This window comes from Leopardus geoffroyi, chromosome B2 (genome assembly GCF_018350155.1).
Source record: "Leopardus geoffroyi isolate Oge1 chromosome B2, O.geoffroyi_Oge1_pat1.0, whole genome shotgun sequence".
In the NCBI taxonomy this organism is placed as follows: Eukaryota; Metazoa; Chordata; class Mammalia; order Carnivora; family Felidae; genus Leopardus; species Leopardus geoffroyi.
The window spans coordinates 53578628-53601805 of NC_059332.1; the positions used below are offsets into that span (position 1 = coordinate 53578628).

The 23178-nt window shown below is 35.4% G+C and overlaps 1 protein-coding gene across 3 annotated transcripts in view; it reads right to left on the bottom strand.

The window, feature by feature from the left end:
• Positions 1 to 23178, bottom strand: part of COL21A1 (collagen type XXI alpha 1 chain) — a 175946-nt gene that overhangs the window by 44016 nt on the left and 108752 nt on the right. For all 3 annotated transcript variants that reach the window (XM_045498591.1, XM_045498590.1, XM_045498589.1), the window contains 4 exons: positions 16861 to 16914; positions 15707 to 15760; positions 14620 to 14673; positions 14449 to 14502 (listed from right to left, as the gene is read on the bottom strand). In XM_045498591.1, the coding sequence (XP_045354547.1) occupies positions 14449 to 14502; positions 14620 to 14673; positions 15707 to 15760; positions 16861 to 16914 (216 nt within the window). The remainder of the gene's footprint in view (positions 1 to 14448; positions 14503 to 14619; positions 14674 to 15706; positions 15761 to 16860; positions 16915 to 23178) is intronic.

Consider the following 23178-nt stretch of genomic DNA (forward strand, 5'->3'; position numbering starts at 1 on the left):
TATGCTGTTCAACAGGTATCTTGTATATGGAAGTGTTGTTTTCCTGAGTTGTACATTCTTTGAAGGCAAGGAACATATCTACATGAGTGTTTTATCACCTACAATATTTAGAATTGTGCTGAATGAAACGCATGACTACATGTAAAGCTTTATGTCCCCTTCTTTACAAACAACTAAAGAGCATATGAAGGAAGAAGGACTTGGCTATTTATTCTTAAATACTTGAATCCAAGAGGATAAAGGAAATGGGGAGAAACATTTATGCACAGCACTGTTGTGAAATTACAGAGTTTGGTTATCATAAGACAATGACAAATAATCTTTACCTAGAAGTATGCTCTTGATTCTCTGAATAACGTTTCATTGGGAGATGAAGGATGATTTCTTTGGAGCCATTCTCCATAAAATAATTAAATGCAGTACACAACTAACCTGTGAAGTGCAGTATTGTGACGTAACCTGATCATCTGATTGCTTTCATGACCTGGAGAACCTGACACATGCTAATTTGTTTGGCTGGTGGAAAACAAATGCCCCTAGCTCTAATCTATCATTTTGCATTCTATTATTAACTTCTTATTTGATATAAAATAACTGAAAAGATGCTATGCTAAACATTATCCCTAAATCCGATTTCTACAGCTAATGTCAACGACGATTTATTCCACAAAAAGCAGCTATTTTTAAGAAGGAAATTTAACCAAAAACAGATACGTAAAACTTGCATTGTATGTGTATTTCATGCTGTGGTCACTGGTACTTACCCACAAAAAAAAATTAAAATAATGGAGAATAATTTAGTTTGTGGTCATAGCAACCCTCAAAATCAGGTGTGTGACCACTAAAATATAATTTTGAGGAAGTTCCTTACTTTGTTACTAAATACTTTGACTTTGATCTTAATTCATGGTTTATTCTTAGTTTGTAAACAAATCTCTACCATACCAAAGGATATACTGAAGATATAAGACTAGGGAAGCTTCTCCCAGGTTACCAAATAAATAGACAAGAAGTTTGGGACCCATCATGCATAGAGGGGAATCACACAAACTAGGCTTGGAATTCTAGCCCTGCCATGTAAATGACCGCACTTCTGGATAAATTAATTAATCTGTATTAATCTGACCATAATGGCTAAGTGGCATTAATACTCCCAACTCCCAAGATTCTTTTATTAAGAAAACAAATTAAGAGGCTTTGTGAAAGTACCTTGCACATCTCAAGACACAGAAGGGAAGATTCATGAAAGTTTGCTATTTCATTGTCATCAAAAAGTTGGGGTTTCAACAATCCTTTACCTTATGATTCGTTTTAGGCTTCACTTTTTTCAAATAATATGGTATTTTCATATTTGTACTGCTATGGCTTAGCATTATCATTTAGAAGACATGAGTATTTTTAAAAAGATGGTCAATATTTTAATCTAGTTAAAATACCACAAAAATAGTAGAGGTCATAGTTCCATCATCATTTCCTATATTGGAGAAAGATTATTTGGCTATAACATGATTTTTCAACAATTTGGTGAAAGACATTTTCAGTGGTTATTAAATTATGGCTACATGATCTAGGACACATTATTAATCTCCTCATTCTTTAGTTGCCTCATCTCTAAGAGGATAATTTCTTTTTTCCACTTGTAGTTCAATGACTTTTGAGTTTAATGGGAGAATGCATATACAATGCTGGGAAAAGAGCCAGGCATGTAGGAAGTATCCATAAATTGTGTCTGTTATCATGTGTCCTGTCCTGTGTTCACTTCTCTCCAGATCCAGTTTCGACGCCATTTTTCAGTATTTCAATTGCTAACTGAGATTCTTATCCCTTTGCCTCACTGTTCAAGCACAGCACTTGCTTATGCAAACCTCAATATTGAGTTAATCAAACGGAAAGCCTCCTCAGACCCACTCTTGGGCTTCTAAGTATAGCAATGGGAGGGGAAATATAGTACCACTGTTGACCAGATGATAACTTCCAGCTTCAACTACACTTCAAAGCAGCTTCTATATTTTCTTAATCTCTTCTGTACCACATTCTCCACAGAGCTAAAAGTTCTTTAATCAACAGAAATTCCCTTTTCCCTGCCTCTCAACAGGTGATAATTTACACTTCCTTAGAGGAAAGAGAAGTTAGACATCTTGCCACCAAACCAACTGTCCTGAATTTACATCCACCCATTCTTTTTTCTTCTTCTTCTTTTCTTCCTCCCCCTCCTTCTTCCATCCTTCATTTCTTCCTTCTTTCCTTTTTTTTTTTTTTTTTTTTTTTTTTTTTTTTTTTTTTTTTACAGTGAAAGGGTCTCTTTCCCACAACCTAAGATAGTCCCTTCCAATTCCGTTCACTCTCCCATTCCTTCCCCTCTGCAAATGAGACAGTTATCAGTATTTAACTACTTGCTGGACATGTACTCTTAAATGTGCCACATTATAATTAAATGCACACATTATACTTCTCATTTTTTCACCTCCCCAACCGAAGGCATACTTAACCTATCCCAATAATTAATTCCATTGATTAAATAAACATCGAGGGGCACCTAGGTGGCTCAGTCTCTTGAGCATCCAACTTCAGCTCAGGTCATGATGCCATGGTTTACGAGTTTGAGCCCCACATCAGGCTTGCTGCTGACAGTGCAAAGTCTGCTTCAGATCCTCTGTTCCCCTCTCTCTCTGCCCCTCACTCACGCTCTCTCAAAATAAACAACCACTAAAAAAGATTCTCTCTCTCCCTCTGCCCCTGTCCCCCACTCTGATAAATAATTAAGAATAATTAAATAAAAAGCTAACTTCACTATACATAAAAAGGAGATGCTCTAGAATTAAGAAGCCTAGTAAGCTGCTCAAACTTCTACACCCCTATTACTGTAGGTCCAAATACACATAAAACATTTCAAATTGAGAAGAATCTGCAGACAATATTCAAACAAAACTACTAAATGAAAAACAGAAAATAAGAACCCAAACTTTTCAGTCAATTTCCCTCATACAAAAATAAACATGAAGCAGAAAAAAAAACTGCAACAAATGCTATAACCTGGATTAATGTTACACAAGCATTTTCAGATGTAAGGAAAAAAAATGACAACACAAAATAATCTCAGATATTACGATTAAATTACCTGAAAACAAGGGAGAATAGATTTAATATTTTTAAAGATACTGAGGGGGAAAAAAACTAAACGTACCCAATAAAAATGAGTTTTTTAAAAAGATAATAAGGGTCAGAAGGAGAGAACAGAGTCAAAGAAGTCGCAACACATCCAAAATTAGAGTCCTTAAAATATAAATCAAAATAATGTAATAGAACTTCTATTTAAAACTATAATCCGGGGCGCCTGGGTGGCGCAGTCGGTTAAGCGTCCGACTTCAGCCAGGTCACGATCTCGCGGTCCGTGAGTTCGAGCCCCGCGTCGGGCTCTGGGCTGATGGCTCAGAGCCTGGAGCCTGTTTCCGATTCTGTGTCTCCCTCTCTCTCTGCCCCTCCCCCGTTCATGCTCTGTCTCTCTCTGTCCCAAAAATAAATAAACGTTGAAAAAAAAAATTTAAAACTATAATTCAAGGGGCACGCTGGGGTGGCTCAGTCGGTTAAGCATCCGACTTCAGCTCAGGTCATGATCTCGTGGTTTGTGGGTTTGAGCCCTACATCGGGTTCTGTGCTGACAGCTCAGAGCCTGGAGCCTGCTTCAGATTCTGTGTCTCCCTCTCTCTGCCCCTCCCCCACTTGTGTTGTGTCTCTTTCTCTCTGTCTGAAAAAATGAATAAACATTTTAAAAAATTTAAAAAACTACAATCCAAGAGAATACTCCAAAATTAAAAGAAGTCCTGGATCTATTTATTATAAGGATTCTGGGGCAATAAATTCTTAATTCTGGGACAAGCTATGCTATCAGACTTTACACATAAAGGTGTTTTGTTGTTGTTGTTGTTGTTGTTGTTTTGGTTTTTTTTAACCCTCTGGGTTACCATACAAAAAAAAAAAAAACCTGAAGCCACTTACAAAAGAAATATAATTAGGTTGCTACCAGCAACATACATGACAGCAGTGGAGGAACATCTCAAAGACACTCAAAGAAAAACAGTGAGACAAGAGCTTATAATGTCAGTGACAAGACAGTGACAGCTAAATTGTCATTCAACTAACAAGAATATAGAAAATATGTTAAGACATAAGAATTCAGAGAACACTGTATTCACAAGCATTTCCTAAGAAATACACTATAGAAGCAGCTTCTATAAACCACAATGATGACTATAACTGATAAATATACCTAGGGATGAACCCTGAATATATTTAATTGCAGATTTGAAACAAAGGTGGGCAAAGAGTGGAAAATAGCTTATAAATATTAGAGCAGGGGAGGGGCAGAGAGAGAGGAAGAGAATCCCAAGGAGGCTCCATGCTCAGCACAGAGCCTCACACGGGGTTTGATCTGATGACACTGAGATTATGACCTGAGTTGAAATCAAGACCTAAGTGACTGACCCGCCCAGGTGCCCCTCTAAAAGTAGCATTAATGAGAAAACACTGCACATTAATATCAAGGGAATACAATTGAAGCAATAATCAAAAAGAATACGTATAATTTAAATACTGGAAGCAAAAAATAGGAAAAGAATTAAAATAAATGAATTCAATTCCCAATTGTAAAACCTAGAAAAATATAAGAAAAAAGAAAGAAGCTAGGAAGTAGTATAAATGTAATAACAAAACAAAAAACAAAACAAAAAAAACAAAAACAAAAAACACACAAAAAACCAGAACTGGAAAAATCAGTGAAGTTAATAATTAAATTACAATGTTGGTTCTGTGAAAAAAAAAAACACAAATAGAAAAACCACAATCTCATATAATCAAGCAAAAACAAAAAAACAACAAAACAAAAAAAACACAGTAGAAAATGAAAGCACAAATATTCAAACAAGTAACAAAGAGAGACAAATTACTGAAACCAAGAACTTTTTAAAAACTATAGAGGATGGGGCGCCTGGGTGGCGCAGTCGGTTAAGCGTCCGACTTCAGCCTGGTCATGATCTCGCGGTCCATGAGTTCGAGCCCTGCGTCGGGCTCTGGGCTGATGGCTCAGAGCCTGGAGCCTGTTTCCGATTCTGTGTCTCTCTCTCTCTCTGCCCTCCCCCGTTCATGCTCTGTCTCTCTCTGTCCCAAAAATAAATAAACGTTGAAAAAAAAAATTTTTTAAAAAATAAATAAAAAAAAAAATAAAAACTATAGAGGAATTTGCACAATTTTATACAAGTCCTTTGAAAAATCTAGATGGAATCGCTCATTTCCTACAAGAATGAAGTTTACTATTATTGACCCTATTAGAGATACAGTGCTCAACTTAACCAGTTTCCATGTAAGAAATAAGAGAAAGTTATCACGAAACGATTCAACACAAAAAGCATCAGGCCAAGATGACAAAGGAGAAAATGAGGAAAAACCCTGTGGTGCATGAATTCAACTGTAACTGTGTTAAGTTATTACAAAATATCAGGAATGAGAGCACATTAAAAAATCCTACATTAAAAGGACAAGAATATGGGGCGCCTGGGTGGCGCAGTTGGTTAAGCGTCCGACTTCAGCCAGGTCACGATCTCGTGGTCCGTGAGTTCGAGCCCCGCGTCGGGCTCTGGGCTGATGGCTCAGAGCCTGGAGCCTGTTTCCGATTCTGTGTCTCCCTCACTCTCTGCCCCTCCCCCGTTCATGCTCTGTCTCTCTCTGTCCCAAAAATAAATAAACGTTGAAAAAAAAAAAAAAAAAAAAAAAAGGACAAGAATATGACACCAAAATAGGCACATAGATCAAGGGAACAGAAAACCCAAAAAGAAGCCCACATTTACATGGTCAATTGATATTTGACAAAACGGCAAAGAATACACAATGGGAAAAAGTCTCTTCAGCAACTGATGTTGAGAGAATTGGACAGCAACATGTAAAAGAATGGAACTGGACTGCTGGCTTACACCAAAAACAAAGATGACATCAAAATGGTGGAGTGCCTGGATGACTCAGTTGGTTAAGGGTCTGACTTTGGCTCTGGTCATGATCTCACAGTTCATGGGTTCAAGCCCCACATATTGCTCTAAACTGATTGTGTGAACCCTGCTTCAGATTCTCTCTCTCTCCCTCTACCTCACTTCTCCTCCCCCACTTTCTCCCATACACATGCGGGCGCACTCACTCTCCCTCTCTCTCAAAAAAATAAACTTTAAAAAAATTCAAAATGGATTTAGTACCTAAAGTTAGATCTGAAATTATAAATATCCTTAAAGAGAACAGAGGCAGTAATTTCTCTGACATCAACCATAGCTACTTTTTTTCTAGATATGTCCTCTGAGGCAAGGGAAACAAAAGCAAAAATAAACTACTGGGAGTACATCAAAATAAAAAGCTTCTCAGGGCGCCTGGGTAGCTCAGTTGTTTAAGCATCCGACTTCAGCTCAGGCCATGATCTCACAGTTCACAGGTTCGAGCCCCACGTCAGACTGTGTGCTAACAGCTCGAAGCCTGTAGCCTGCTTCAGAATCTGTGACTCCCTCTCTCTCTGCCCCTCCCTCTCAAAAAATAAATAAATGATAAATGTTAAAAATAATTTTAAATAAAGGTTCTGTGCTGACCATCAACAAAACTAAAAGACAACCTACTGAATGGGAGAAGATATTTGCAAATGACAACTCTACAGAGACTTAGAATCCAGAATATATAAAGAATTTATACAACTCAACAACCAAATAACAAATAATCTAATTTAAAAATGGACAGAAAACATGAATAGACATTTTCCCAAAGAAGACATACAGATACCAACACACACATGAAAAGATGCTTATCATCACTTATCACCAGAGAATGCAAATCAAAACTACAATAAAATATTACCTCACACCTATCAGAAAGGCTAAAATAGAAAATAAAAGAAACGAGTGTTGGAGAGGATGTAGAGAACAAGAAACGCTTGGGGTGCCAGGGTGGCTCAGTAGGTTGGGCATCTGACTTTGGATCAGGTCATGATCTCATGTATCATGAGTTCAAGCCCCACATCAGGCTCTGTGCTGACAGCTCAGAGCCTGGAGCTTGCTTCAGATTCTATATCTCCCCTCTTTCTGCCCCTCCCCCACTCATGCTCTTTCTTTCTCTAAAAAATAAACAAACATTAAAAAAAATTTTTTAAAGAAAAAGGAACCCTCACGCAATTTTGGTAGGAGTGTCAACTGATAACACCACTATGGAAAACAGTGAGGAGGTTCCTCAAAAAGTTAAAAATGGAACTACCCTATGATACATAATTGCAATACGCAATAGGATATTTACCTAAAAAGTACAAAAACACTAATTCAAAGGTATACATGCACCCCTAGGTTTACTGAAGCATTATTTACAATAGCCAAATTTTGAACATACCAAGTGTCCATCTATAGATGAATGGATAAAGAAGAGATGGCATATACATACAACAGACTATTATTCAGCCACAAAAAAGAATGAAATCTGCCATTTGCAACAACACGGGTGAAGCCAGAGAGTATAACGCTAAACAAAATGTCAGAGAAAAATACCATATCATTTCACTCATATGTGGAATTTAAGAAACAAATGAGCAAAGGAAAAAAAGAGAGAAACAAACCAAGAAACATCTTTTATTTTAAAGATTTGTGGGGTGCCTGGGGAGCATCCAACTCCTGATTTTGGCCCAGGTCACGATCCCATGGTTCCAGGGTTGTGGGATCAACCCCTCTGTTGGGCTCCAAGTTGAGCATGGAGCTTGGTTAAGATTCTCCCTACCAGCCCGCCCTGCCCCTCTCCTATTCTCTCTCTAAAAATAAAGTATTTATTTATTAAAAATTGCTTGCTTGTTTTTTATTTACTTACTTACTTACTTACTTATTTATTTATTTATTTATTTATTTATTTTGGAGGGGGAGAGAGAAAGAAAGAGAGACAGAGAGAGAGGAGAGCGAATCTTAAGCAAGCTCCGTGCTCAGCACAGAGCCTGATAGAGGGGTTGATCCCACAACCCTGGGATCATGACCCAAGCCAAAATCGAGTCGGACATTCAAATGACATAGCCACTCAGGCACCCCAACACTTGTAACTTTTGAGAACTGATGTATTACCCTAGGGGAGGTAGGTGTGGGACTGGATGAAACAGGTAATGGGGATTAAAGAGTATACTTTTCATGATGAGCATTGAGTAACGCATAGATGTGTTGAATCACTATCTTGTATACCTGAAACAATGTAACACTGTATGTTAACTATACTGGAATTAAAATTTCAAACTTCATAAAATTAGTTAATTAAACAGACAAGAATAATGCAATATTATAAATAAAATATGCCAACAAATTGAAAATGAAATGAACAAATTCCTTCAAAGACACAAATTAGCAAAACTTACCCAAGAAGGAAGAAAAACACTAAGTATCCCAATATTTAGTAAAAGAATTTAATTAGTAATTAAAATCTTCCTCAAACTTAAAAAGGGTATATAATCAACATACCAACCATCGTATTTTCATGTTAGCAAGAGAAAATTTTTAAAAATCTATTCACAAGAGCATTTAACAAAATAAAATTTTTGCATATGAATTTAACAAAATCACATACAAGATCTGCATGCTGAAAACTACAAAACATTTCTGAGATATATTAAAGAAAGACCATCTAGGTGGAATGATATACCATGTTCATGGACTGAAAGAACTCAATATTGTTACAACCAGAACTCTCCTCTAATAAATGTAAAGATATGTACATACTCTCCCCTCTGTGAGTTGAAATTTTAATCTCAGCCCCTCTGTCCTATCATGAGTAGGAACTGGACATAGTAACTCAATTCCGTAAAGCATGTAAAAGGAAAAAAGCAGTAACTTCACAGTGAAGAAACCTGACAAACACTACCATAACCAAATGATCAAAGTTAATATCATCAATGATTAGTCAAGTGGATAGCATATATACTCTCTGATGAGTAGGACACTTCACCTTTGTGTTATTCTTCCCTTCCCACCAAAACCATAAATAAAAAATAAAAAATAAAATACTTACAGTTACAGCCTAATCATGAAGAAACTATCAGAAAAACCCACATTGAGTGATATTCTACAAAATACGTAATCAAAGCTCTTCAAAATTGTCCAAGTCATGAAAAACGAGAAAAGGCTGATAAATTATCATTGATTAGAAGAGACTAAGGAGACATAACAAAACAATGCAATGTGGAATATCCTCAATTAGATCATGGAATAGAAAAAAGACATATGAATAAAATCCAAATAAAGTATGGAGTTTAACTTATAGCAATGTGTCAATATTGATGTCTTACTTTTGACAAATGTACCATAGCAATATGTTAACATCAGGAGAAAATGGACAGAGTGTGTAAGGGAACTCTGTATACTGTTACTTGCAACTTTTGTATAAATCTAGAATTATTCCAAACTAAAAAATATACTGAAGCTTAGTAGTTTGGTAGTTTCTTAATAAGTTAAACCCAAATATTCATCAACCAATGAGTGAATAAATAGGAAATATCATCAATAAAAATGAATAAAGTACTGTATAGGCCAAAACACAGAAAGAACTTGAAAATGTTCTGTTAAGTGTAAGAAGTTAGCCACAAAAGGCCACATACTGCCAAATTCCCTAGCAAATATTCATAACAGGAAAATCCATAGAGACAGAAAGTACATTAGAGGTTCCATAGGGCTGAAAGTAGAGGGGTAGTGGCTGGGAGGAAATTGGAAGAGACCACTAATGAGTATAGGGTTTCTTTTTGAGGTGATTAAAATGTTCTAAAATTAGACTGAAGTGACAATTTAATAACTCTAAGTATACTAAAAACCACTGAATTGTGTGTACAATAAGTTAAATAGGTAAACTATATAATGTGTGGTTTATTCATAAATAAAGCTGTTAAAAACTGAACTATAGTTTACACTTGGGGGTATATGCATGCAATCATGCTACCCAGATTAATATCAAAAAGGGCAATAAACTCAAAAAAAAAATAAAAGAAGCCCAAAGTTAGCTGGAGGAAGGAAATGATTAACATTTGAACAAAAATAAATAAAATATAGAATACAAAAAATAAAAAAATAGACAAAGCCAGAGATGATTTTTTAAAAAGATATAAAATATGGACAAATCCTTAGTTATCTAGACAAAGAAAAAAGAGAGAAGACTCAAATAAAGTCAGAAACAAAAGAGGAGACATTACAATTGATGCCACAGAAATGAAAAAGATCACGAGGGACTATTATGAATAATTGTATGCAAAAAAAAATTGGACATACTAAAATAAATGGATAAATTCCTAGAAACACAAAACCTGCCAAAAGTGATATAAGAAGAAAGAGAAAGACCGAACAGACCAAAAACAAATGAGGAGACTGAATGAGTAATCAAAAATCTTGCAATAAATAAAGTCCCAGGACCATAGACTTCACAGGTAAATTCTACTAAACATTTAAATATGAATCCTTCTTAAAATGTTCCAAGAAATAGAAGAGAGGACACTTCCAAATCATTTTATGAGGCTCGTATTAGCCTGCTACTAAAGCCAGACAAAACACCACAAGGAAAGAAAACCACAATATCCTTGATGAAGGTGCATGCAAAAGTCCCCAACAAATAGTAGCAAACTGAATTCAACAGCACATTGAAAGGATCATACATCATCACTAAGTGAGATTTATCCCTGGGATACAAAGATGGCAGTATATGCAAATCAGTGTGATACACCACATTACCAGAATAAAGATAAAAATCACATGATCAAGAAATGCAGAAAAAACATTTGACAAAATTCAACATCATTTCATCATCAAAACTCTCAACAAACTAGGTACAGAAGGAACTTAATAAAGATCGCATGTATGAAAAACTCACAGTGAACATCGTATTTAATGATGAAAAACTGAAAGCTTTTCCTTTATGATCAGGAACAACACAAAGATGCACACTCTTACCACTTCTTTTCAACATAGTACTAGAATAGTTAGGGAAATTAGGCAAGAAAAAGAAAGAAAAAAACATCGAAATTGGAAAAAGAAGTAAAACTGTCTCTGTTTATAGATGACATAATCCCATATATAGGAAAACCTAAAGACTCCACAAAAAAACTGTTCAAACTAATAAATTCAATAAGGTTGCAGGATACAAAATCAACATATAAAACTCAATTGCATTTTTATACACTAACAGCAAACTATACAAAAAGAAAATTAAGAAAACATCATATTTATAACAGCATAAAAATAATAAAATACTTTGAAATAAACTAAACCAAAAAGGAGCAAGACTTATACACTAAAAACTATAGTTTTAATTAATTTAATTAATTTAATTTAATTTAATTTAATTTTAATTAATGAAAGAAATTAAGGAATAAACAAATAAATGAAAGTCATCTCTAGTTCATGGACTGGAATATTTTTTATTGTTAAAACATCCATTACCACAAATGACCTACAGATTCAGTTCAATCCCTATCAAAATCCCAATGGAAATTTTTATATAAATAGAAAAAAGAATCCTAAAATGTGTATGTTCGATCCAGGAACCAAAAGCATAGGCAACAAAAGCAAAATTAGTCAAGTGGGATTACATCAAACCAAAAAGCTTCTGCACAAACAAGAAAGTCATCAACAAAATGAAAAGGCAACCCAAAGAATGGGAGTAAACATTTGCAAACCATATATCTGATAAAGGATTAATGTCCAAAATACAGAAGGAACTCCTACAACTCAACAGCGGTAATAACACCCCTATTTAAAGATGGGCAAAGGAACTGAAAGGTCATTTCTGTAAAACAACATACAAATGACCAAGTATATGTAAAAGTGCTCAACATCACTAATCAACAGGGAAATGCAAATCAAAACCACAATGAAACATCACTTCAAATCCATTAGAGGCTATTACTAAAAACAACAAAAAAAATTAAAGTAACAAGTCTTAGGAAGCCTTGTAAACTGTTAGTGGAAATGTAAATTGATGCAGCCACTAAGGAAAAAAAGTATAGAAGTTCCTCAAAAAAGTAAAACGATAACTATCATGTAATATGACAATCTCACTTCTGGGTATATATCCAAAGGAATGGAAATAAGGGTATCGAAGACACATCTGTAATGCCATGTCCATTGCAGCATTATTCACAATAATCAAGACATTAAATAACTTAAATGTGCACTAGTTGAACGAATAAACTGTGATATCTAGATAGATACAGATAAGATATACAGACACAGACACAGAAATATGGTTCATCCTCAAAAAAAGAAGGAAATCTTGTCATTTGTTACAACATGGATGAACCCAGAAGACAATGCTAAGCAAAAGCCAGACACATAGTGACAAATACTATATGATCCCACTTATATGGAGAATCCCAAACAAACTCATAGAAGCAGAAAATAGAATGGTGGTTTCCCAGGGATGGAGAGAGGGAGAGAGAGAGAAGACTGGTCAAAGGGTACAAAGTTTCAATTATACAAAATGAGTAAGTCCTAGATATCTACTGTACAGCTTAATGCCCAGAGTTAACAATGCTGTATTGTAAACTTTGAAATCACCTAACAAGGTAGACCTTATATTAAGTGTTGTCATCACAAAAATAACAATAATAATAAATAAATAGGGAGGAAATTTTTGGAGGTGACATATGTTTATGGCATTGACTGTGGTGATGGTTTCATGAGTATATACTTATCTACAAACTCACCAAGTTGTATATATGAAATATGTACAGTTTTTGCATCTCAATCATACCTCAATAAAGTTTTTTTTTTTTTTTTTTTTTTTTTTTTAGGCTCCAAAAGGGATCTTCATGCAAAGCTCCAATCAAAAAATGTACAAAGAAACTAATTCCTTATTGAATACATTCTCTGACAGGTACTATGCTGGGTGCTCTATCTTTCTCAGTCCCTACACCATACCAATCTATGTAAGTAATATTTATCCCATATTTTAAATGGAGAAAACTGAAGGTCAAAAAATTTGCCAAAAGACATACAGTTGATTAGAAAACGTCACTGAGGGGTGGAAATCGCATTCAGTTCTATTCTCCAGACTTAACTACCCCAGAAAACCATAATCTCATTTCTTGTGGCACATGGGCTTTTGATAACAGAAGACAAAGGAAAATTAAATTAGATGAATGCAAAATTTGAAGTTAAAGAGAAAAATCTGTGTTCCTTAATAGAGACTAGATTATACACTCCACAAAAATAAGGGCTGATATAGTTATGTTCCCTTCTGTACATATAGCACCTAATAAACATCAATAAATATCTGTTTAATTAACAAATGGGAAATAAAATACAGAATCACTGAAATATAATTAACAACACATGATTGAACCCTTAAAACTAAGCCCCAGGGGCATCTGGGTGGCTCAGTTGATTAAGTGTCTGACTTCACCTCAGGTCATGATCTCATTATTTGTGAGTTTGAGACTCCTGTCGGGCTCTGTGCTGACAGTTCAGAGCTTGGAGCTGCTTCAGATTCTGTGTCTCCCTCTCTTTCTGTCCCTCCCATGCTCATGCTCGGTCTCTGTCTTTCAAAAATAAATAAATGTTAAAAAAAAATAAATTAAAAAAATGAGCCCCAATATTTTACATTCAGGAAGCACTATTTATAATCTTTAAGAATCATGGATATTTGGGTAACTTACATAATACTTAGGCAAATAAATGAACAGTTTGTCCAAAGGAAAAGAAAACAATGGTGGACAAAGAAAATATGGACTGGATTTCTGAGCAAGTTTGACCTGGATTTCTGAGCAGCCTCATTGGTTGATGGATTACACAAATCCTCTCCTTAAGTATTCAAGAAACTTATAGCAGAACAATGATGTGGGCTGTTAGCATATTCCAGATACATGGACTTAAATATATACACATCACTGATATCTTTTCATTTAACAAGCTATAGCACAGAAAGCCCATTCCTATTTGATAATTAACCAATCAACCATTTATGTAACAGTAAGACGGTGCTAACCCACCATCGTGTTTTTCAGAGCCATTGACTTTTTCAGGGTTGGTGAACGACTGACTTCCCAGTACCTCTTGCTTTATTTCTCCCATACTGACACCACAGAATTGATAAAGTTGTTAAGGTTAAGGATGAGGTCTTCCTACCTCCCACCCAAAACTTCAATCCTTTGGGAGCTAAGAGCTATGTACCTCTGCCTCTAACCCACCAAACAAATTCAGTTTCAATGGCTTATCAAAGAAGTTCAACTTTCAAATATCCAAGGATTTTATTTCCAAGACATAAGAATTCACAACAGACTCCCAAGAAACTTACTTCATTTTTCAATTACAGTAAAACAACTTTTAGCTCATTACTTTATACCAATGTCATAATGTAAAAAGTTAAATGTCAGTACATTTTTCAAATGTTCACTCACAAGTTACAGAATTTTTTTTTTAATGTAAATACCTTGTAACCAGGACTACCCATTAGTCCATCCTTTCCATGTCTTCCTGGTTCTCCCTAAAAAATAAATACATGTATTTTAATATATTTTTGCACTAATTTTTATTTCTAAAGAAAGAGAGTATAAGATAATTTTTAAGTAAAATACTCAAAAACTTTTTCTGTCAAACTCACAGCACGTCCAGGAAGGCCAGGAAAACCAGCATTTCCCTTTTCACCTTTTGCACCCTGTATTAAAAATAAATACTTAAAAAAAAAATCCATGCAAAACTTTTATTTTTATTTTTTTTGTTTTTATTACTCAGAAAAGCTTCATTTTGTTTGTTTGTTTAGCTTTCTGACTCTGTGCTTGTGCCTTCAACACTTCCTCAAAGATTTTCTGCTCCTCAATAAAGAAAGCAGGCTTGACTTTGGCATGGGCACATTTAGCACACATGGAACCACCATGGGCCCTTCTAACATGTTTTTTTCATTTGAGGCAAATTCATAAGAACTTTAGGTCTCACAGCACAAACTCTGATGTTTGCCTGGGCACACACACGCAGATGTTGGTGCTTTCCCAACTTTGGTGGTTGTAAGGTAAACAATCCTATTATCAGGCATTCTGGACAGCCTCATTTTGCTAGAGGCTGTATTGTAGAATAGCCTATGATGGCAGTTGGACTGCTGTGAATGTCTCTAGACACCATCCTCAGAGGAGGTACAACAATGATTTTTAAATTGCAACTCAAACTTAAGTTAAAAAGTAAGTGAAACTCTTTATGTAATGACAGAATTCATGGAACTATAGCTTGTGTTGGCTCTATGACTTTTGGCAAAGCATTATTTTACCAGGCCAGTGGACACAACATAAAGACATCAAAATTAGGGTGAATGCAGGATTATTATAAGCATCTAAATACAGAAACCACATCTCGCAAAATTAAAAAGCAGTGTATTTTAAACACAATATGAAGAGAATATAATCTTCCTTCAACGTGAAGAAATCAGAAGGCCCGTAACATTGATTCTCCAGGGACATGCTGTTACTACTTCTCCCAAGGAATCGTTCTCCATAAATACTTTAAAAATTCAGAATAATCATTAACACAGTGTACACCTAAACCAGTTATTTTTAGGGTTTTTCATTATTCTAAATAAATCTCCTGAGAAAGATGAACAAAGCTAATTGCTGAAATGGTGGCTGGGAAAGATTCAAGTTTTGCATTTCCATGACATTCAAAGTTCCATATAGATACTTTGTTTTACAATCCATACTTCCCTTTTTGCCATAAAATCCAGTTGATCCTTTATCTCCTTTGGGGCCCATTTCACCCTAAAAGGCAAAATATAAATATTGGGTTGTGTTTTTTATTAAATTTTTAATTTTAATTCCAGTATTTGTTATGTCCCTTTTTATGTGATTTAACCAAGTGATTCTTCTGTGGGTACTTGAAGAAAATGTATATTCTATTTTTCTTGGATGGAAAGTGGTTTTATATATATATCTTTTCAAACCATGTAATTTGAAGTATGCTTCTAGTAAAAAATGTTCTTGTTGGAAGAAAAATAACTTTAACTGAGGGTACTCATTTAAAATAAAGCATATCAGAGGGGAAGTTGGCCAGAGGCAGGGGCGGATGAGCGAAACAAGTGAAGGGGATTAACAGTACACTTATTATGATGAACACTGAGTAGTATATTGCTTGCTGAATCACTATATCATACACCTTAAACTAATATAACACGGTATGTTAACTAACTGGAATTAAAATAGTGAATTTTTTAAAAGTATGAAAACACGTCCTTTACAGATTAAAGAAAAAAAGCAAAACCAATTATAAACAAGGTTTAATATGTCAACATAATATAAAATAATTTAAGGTTTACAAAAGCCCTATGTTTAAGGCTTTATGAAAAAAAACAAGGAAAAATAAGGACAGATGGTACCAAAATAGGACCTACGGTTCACGGCTTATAATTAAAAGAATTTCCATAGAGCGGTGCTGGGGTGGCTCAGTCGGTTAAGCTTCCAGCTCTTGGTTTTGGCTCAAGTCATGATCTCACGGTTCGGTTCATGGGTTCGAGCCCCACATCTGGCTCTGCACAGACCCTGCTTGGGATTCTCTTGCTCTCTACCCCTCCACACCCCCCCACCCGTCTCATGCACACGCTCTCTCTCAAAAATAAACAAACTTAAAAAAAATTTCCATATGGTAAACTTTACTCATCGATGTTTAAATACCATAAAATTTGTGTCTGGAAATTGCAAAGAAAATTTGTAAAAGCTTTCTGTACACTATGATAGTAACCCATTTATTTTAATATACTTTCATTTACACATGAGGATTTATTTATAACACATTTGTAGCATAAGTAACTTTAAATTCAAAATAAAATATGATGTGGTGAATATTAAGACTAGATTTTTTCAACCTTTAATCCTGGCATTCCATGAAGCCCAGGAAAACCAGGAAGTCCACGGTCACCCTGAAAATAAAAGTAAAATTAATGAAAGAAAATACATCAGCCTAAAAAAATGTCATCATACATTCTTTAACTTCACCCTGGTTAAAGTCTACTGGAAGAAAAATCTTCCATACGCATACATACGTTAAAACCATATGTCTATGAAAGATCAATCCTCATTTATCAAAGTTTCCTTTATGAGCAAATAAGGAAAGTATTTTGAGACTAGGTGAATTTGCTCCGTTCTGTGGAAAATGCTGTTGGTATTTTGATAGGGATTGCACTGAATCTGTTGATTGTTTTGGGTAGTGTGGGAATCTGAACATTAATTCTTCTAATCCTTGAGTATAAAATATCTTTCCATTTGTGTCATTTTCAATTTCTTTCATCAAGTGTTTCACAGTTTTCAGAGTAAAGGTCTTTCACCTCCTTGGTTAAATCAAAAAGCATGGAGACAAATGAAAATGAAAACATGATGTTCCAAAATTTGGGGGAAACAGCCAAAATCTATTAGAAGTAATACATGAATTCACTAAAGTTGCAGGATACAAAATTAATACCCAGAAATCAGTAGCATTTCTACACACTAATAATGAAACAGCAGGAAGAGAAATTAAGAATCTCATTCTCAATTGCACCCAAAAAACGGAAATACCTAGGTATAAATGTAACCAAGGAAGTAAAAAACCTATACTCTGAAAACTGTAATTCAATTTAATCCCTATCAAAATACCATCAGAACTTTTTATAGAACTAGAAAAAAATAATGCTAAAATTTGCATGGAACCGCAAAAGATCCCAAATAGTCAAAGAAATCTTGACAAAGAACAAAGCTGGAGGTATCATAATTCCAAATTTAAAGATCCCCCGCAAAGTTGCAGTAATCAAAACAGTACGGTACTGGCACAAAAACAAACACATAGATCAATACAACAGAATAGAGAGTCCAGAAATAAACCCACACTTACATGGTCAATTAATCTGTAACAAAGGAAGGAAGACTATACAACAGGGAAAAGACAGTTTCTTCAATTGATGGTGGAAACTGGTCAGTTACATGCAAAAGGATAAAAGTGGAACACTTTCTAACACCATACACAAAAATCAACTCAAAGGGACTTAAGACCTAAATGTGAGACCCAAAACCACAAAAATCCTAGAAGACAACAGGGCAGTATTTTCTCTGATATTGGCCATCACAACATTTTTCTGGATATGTCTGCTAAAGCAAAGGAAATGAAAGCAAAAATTAACTTTTGGGACATCAAAATAAAAAGCTTTTGCACAGCAAAGGAGATTATCAATAGAACAAGAAGACAACCTACTGAATGGGAGAAGACATTTGTAAATGATATATCCAATAAGGGTTTAATATTTTTAAAATATAAAGAATTTAGGGCAGCTGGGTGGCTCGGTCAGTTAAGCATCCGACTTCGGCTCAGGTCATGATCTCACGGGTTTGTGAGTTTGAGCCCTGAGTCAGGCTCTGAGCTGTCAGCACAGAGCCTGGAGCCTGTTTTGGATTCTGTGTCTCCCTCTCTCTCTGCTCCTCCCCTGCTTGCACTTTGCCCCTCTCTGTCTCAAAAATAAATAAACATTAAAAAAAAAAAAAGATCACTCCATTGAATACACCCTCGACACGTTGTGTACGGTGTTAGAAAGTGTTCCAGTTTCATCTTTTTGCATGTAACTGACCGGTTTTCACCATCAATTGAACAAACTGTCTTTTCCCTGTTGTATAGCCTTACTTCCTTTGTTATAGATTAATTGACCATGTAAGTGTGGGTTTATTTCTGGACTATTTTGTTGTATTGATCTATGTGTTTGTTTTTGTGCCAGTACCATACCTGCTTTGGATTCTGTCTCCCTTGCTCTCTGCCCCTCTCCCACTCATGCTTTGTCTGTCTCTCTCAAAAATAAATTAACATTAAAAAATATTTAAAAATAAAATAAAATATAAAGAACTTCTACAACCCAACACCAAAAAAAAAAAAAAAAAAAATCTGATTTTAAAATGGGCAGAGGACCTGAACAGACATTTTTCAAAAGAAGACATACAAAGGGCCAACAGACACATAAAAAGACACTTGATGTCAGTCATCATCCAAAAAATGCAAATCAAAACCACAATGAGGTATCACCTCACACCTGTCAAAATGGCTAAAATCAAAAAGAAGTAACAAGTATTGACAAAGATGTAGTGAAAAAGAAAACTGGTGCACCCACGGTGGAAAACGGTATGGAGTTTCCTCAAAAATTAAAAATAGAAATACTATATAATCCAAATGCCACTACTAGGTATTTCCACAAAAAATTCCAAAGCACTAATTCAAAGATATATGGCTTCCTACATTTACTGCAGCATTATTTACAATAGCCAAGATACGGGAGCAGCCCAAGTGTCCACTGATAAATGAATAAAGAAATGTGATATGTATATATACTTGCATATATAATGGAATATTATGCAGATGTAAGAAAAATGCTATTTGGACCTTTCAGTAATATGGATGGACCTAGAGGGTGTTATGCTAAGTGAAATAAGTCAAACTGAGAAAGACAAATACCATATGTGGAACCTAAATCCAAAACAAATGAATACACAAACAAAAAGCAGAATCAGATCTATAAACACAGAGAACAAACTGATAGTTGCCAGAAGGAACAGCAGTGGAAGGAGGGTCAAAATGGGTGAAGGGGAGTAGGAGATACAGGTTTCCAGTTATATAATGAATAAGTCAAGCAAATAAAAAGCACTGTATGGGGAATAGAGTCGATGAGATTGTAATAACATTGTAGTATGGCAGATGGTAGCCACCTTTGTGGGGAGTGCAATATAACATAAAGAGACACTGAATCACTATACTGTACGCCTGAAACTAATGCAATGTTGTGTGTCAGCTGCACTTAAATAAAAAAAAAAAAAACATTTTTGAAACTTAAATCTTAATTTTTAAGAAAATTATTTATTCACATATTTTAAAGAGTAACCTAGTTATTAGAGTGTTTTAAAACCCTCCCAAGGCCGCTCTTTTTTTATTCTAAGCTTCCATATCTCTATAAGCTCAAATCACGTGGTCACACTGTTACCATAGTTTCAGTTTCTAGGCTTATCTACTGACCTTCCTCTGTGAAAGAAGAGAATCAGCCTCTCATACCATCCAACATCCTCTCCCCATCTCCACTTGTAAGAAGCAGAGATCCCCTTAACTTTCTATTAAAGCTTTGGTTAAATCAATAGTCAGCGTTTCTTATATTAAGATTCACAACTAAGCCATCAATATGTTGATTGCTTGCCTTTTCCTGACCAAATGTTTGTTTTACCTGCTGTTAACAATAACCTGTTTTGGAAACCTAGTTTCCTATAAACTTTTTGTAATATTGAACTCCAATCTATCTCCAATTGTCAAGATCACTTCAAAACAGAATCACATACATTGCAAATTTTATATTCTTTGTCCTTCCTACAGCCTTCTCATTTGTTTCAATATACATTTGCTGTTCTATCTGTATTTATTCCCTTGTTAGGAGAATACATCATTCAATAGCTTCCTCAAAAGGAATTTATGGGAGACAATGTTTTGAAACCTTAAATTTCTGAAAATAACTTTATCATATTCACTTAAGTAATTAATTAATTCACATATAAAAGTATGGCTTAGATTTTTCTTTCAGACGTCTGAAGGCCCTGCTCCAGTCTCTTTTTGATATCAGTGTCACCAGTGAGATGTTTGAAGCCTTTCCGATTCTGATCATTTGTATATGGCATGTTTTGGGGAGGTGGTTGTAGTGTTTTCCCTCTTGGAATGCTTGTAGGATCTTCCTTTTGGTTAGGGTGTGTTACAATGTAAAACTGTATAATATTAAGCATGGATGTGGTCTATAATCATCCATTATGCTAAGCACTATGGAAGACTTTTCATTCATAATGACCCCATGCTTACACATGTGGACTCAGACCACACACCCAACTCCATCCACATTTCACATAAACAACCTTCCCTCGGCTACCTCTAAGCATACTGTGTTAGAAGGCCCTCAGCAAGACAGAGACAAGAAAGAGGCCTGCAGACCGTGGGAATGGGCCTGGGGTGGTCTGTACAAGGAGTGTCAGGACCAAGGATCTGGAATGTGGTGTACAAGTGGATCACGTGCTACAGGACTATCTCTGTGTTGGCCCTGAAGACGCAGTGTGTCCTATCAAGGAGCTCAGCTGAAGCAGGATCTATCAGGAGTTCTGCATCTCTGAGGGCATTAATGACCATTTTTCCAAGTCTTCTTCACACGTCTTTTGTCGGTTTCTTTAGACTTTTTGGTATCTTTAATTTTCCTAAGATATTTTCTGGTTCCTGGTGGTCAGTTCACCTGGAAGCTGATGATAAGCTCTCACTGAGTACTGTTCATTGAGATTCTCTATACATGGTGTGGTTAGGTCATTTCACTAAACAGCTCTGGATATCAGCGGATTCCCCATAGAAAGATCTTCTTTGCCTATAGTTTTGTACATCTCCACCTTTTCTTTCCAGTCTAGAAACCCTCAGTCTTATCCTCCCCAGATAATAAACTTTCAAGTCCTACCACGGTAGAAGGGAAATTCACTTAACTACACAGAGGTGAGGAAGGGATAGCAGGATCTCACTGTTCTTAAAGGAATATTCAACCATGTTTTCATTTTTAGCTCTACCTTCAATCCACCTCTATTTTCAAGAATACTTTCTATTACCATTTCCTAAGCTTTTGGGGTACCTGCATGCATGTGTGCACATGTATGTGTGTGCACACACACAAACAGGATTCTCTCTCAAATGAATCGTATCTCTTTCTATTTTAAGATTGAGCTTCCTTGGGTCTTCGTGGGAGTTTAAGAAATAGAGAAAATGTGTATGTTCTACCCTTCATCTTCATCAAGAAGCCTTAGTGACTTATTGATACTTCAATAGTAATATCCAGAGCACCTTGCCCTGTAGGAGATAGGTTCACAACAGTCCACTGTTACAGGAGACAGCAGGACAGACACCAAAGAAGGAAGATACAAGTTGAAAAAGTACGTACATGGTATCATTTCCAATTATTCCCATTATTCCCATTCCAATTATTCCCATTCCAATTATTCCCATGGACACTTTCCACCAGGAGGCTTTAAACCTCCTGGACAGGGTCACTATGACTTCTTGTGTAGGGCCCCAATATTCATTCAGACTTATCCTGTTTTATTCTGAACCAATTTCATTCCTTATCCACTCTGGTTAATTGCAGGAAAATCTGGGAATGTACTTATCTGTCTAGACTAATACAATATTGGCCTTAATTAAAAAAAAGCAGCCTTAATTTTAACAACAGATCTATTTCCACAGAAATATTCCTTTATTTTCCATTAGTGAAAGAATGAGAGCCATTATAAAATAAATTTTTACAGAGAAGGAGCCAGGGCTGAAAGTCCAGGAATTCCCTTATCGTCTCCCATAATAATTGATGGAAAATAAAAAACAAAAGTTACATTATATTTCAGATCCATCTGTATTACATTTGGATCCTTTACTTTGTAAGTGTATCTGATACAAAAAGTATACTAGCTAATGGTTATATCCAAAAATCTATTCGCCTTATACTACCAAGAGAACATTTTTATCTGGGCACATAGCTTCCTAACTAGTGACTGTATTTCCCAGTCTTCTTTGCAGTTAGGAATGGCCACATAACTAAGTTCTTGCTGGCAGAATGTGTGGGGGGCTATGACATGCAACTTCCACATAATTGATTAAAAATAAAGTTATTGTTATGACTTCTCTTTCTCCCTTCCCATCAGATTACAATGCAGGTAAGACAGTGACCAGTGATACAGCCTTGACTGTGTAGAAGAGAACAACATTCTCAAGGAGACTAGACCAATAAGAAGGAAAAACTTGAGTCCTTGAATAAGTACATAAACTGACTACATGAGAAAAATAAACTTCTTTCTCATTTACATCACTGCATTTCAGGGTCTGTTTCTGGTCTAAACAGGAAGATTTTTTTTTTTGGCTTGTAAAGAGTGTTTTCTCATGGGTAATAGCTTTCCCTTCACTACTTAAATTTTCCAGTAAAGATTAAAAACAATCTGTGTGTGTGTGAGAGAGAGACAGAGTGAGAGAGAGAGAGAGAGAGAAGATCCACTAAAAGTCCACACATTCCAGAGCTTATTAGTCCTAAAATCCAACAATTTAACCAAGGAATAAAAGAAAAAAAAAATAAATTTAGGGGGAAACCAAGAGAAACAACAAGAAAACTGAGTATTTGGGTATTTCT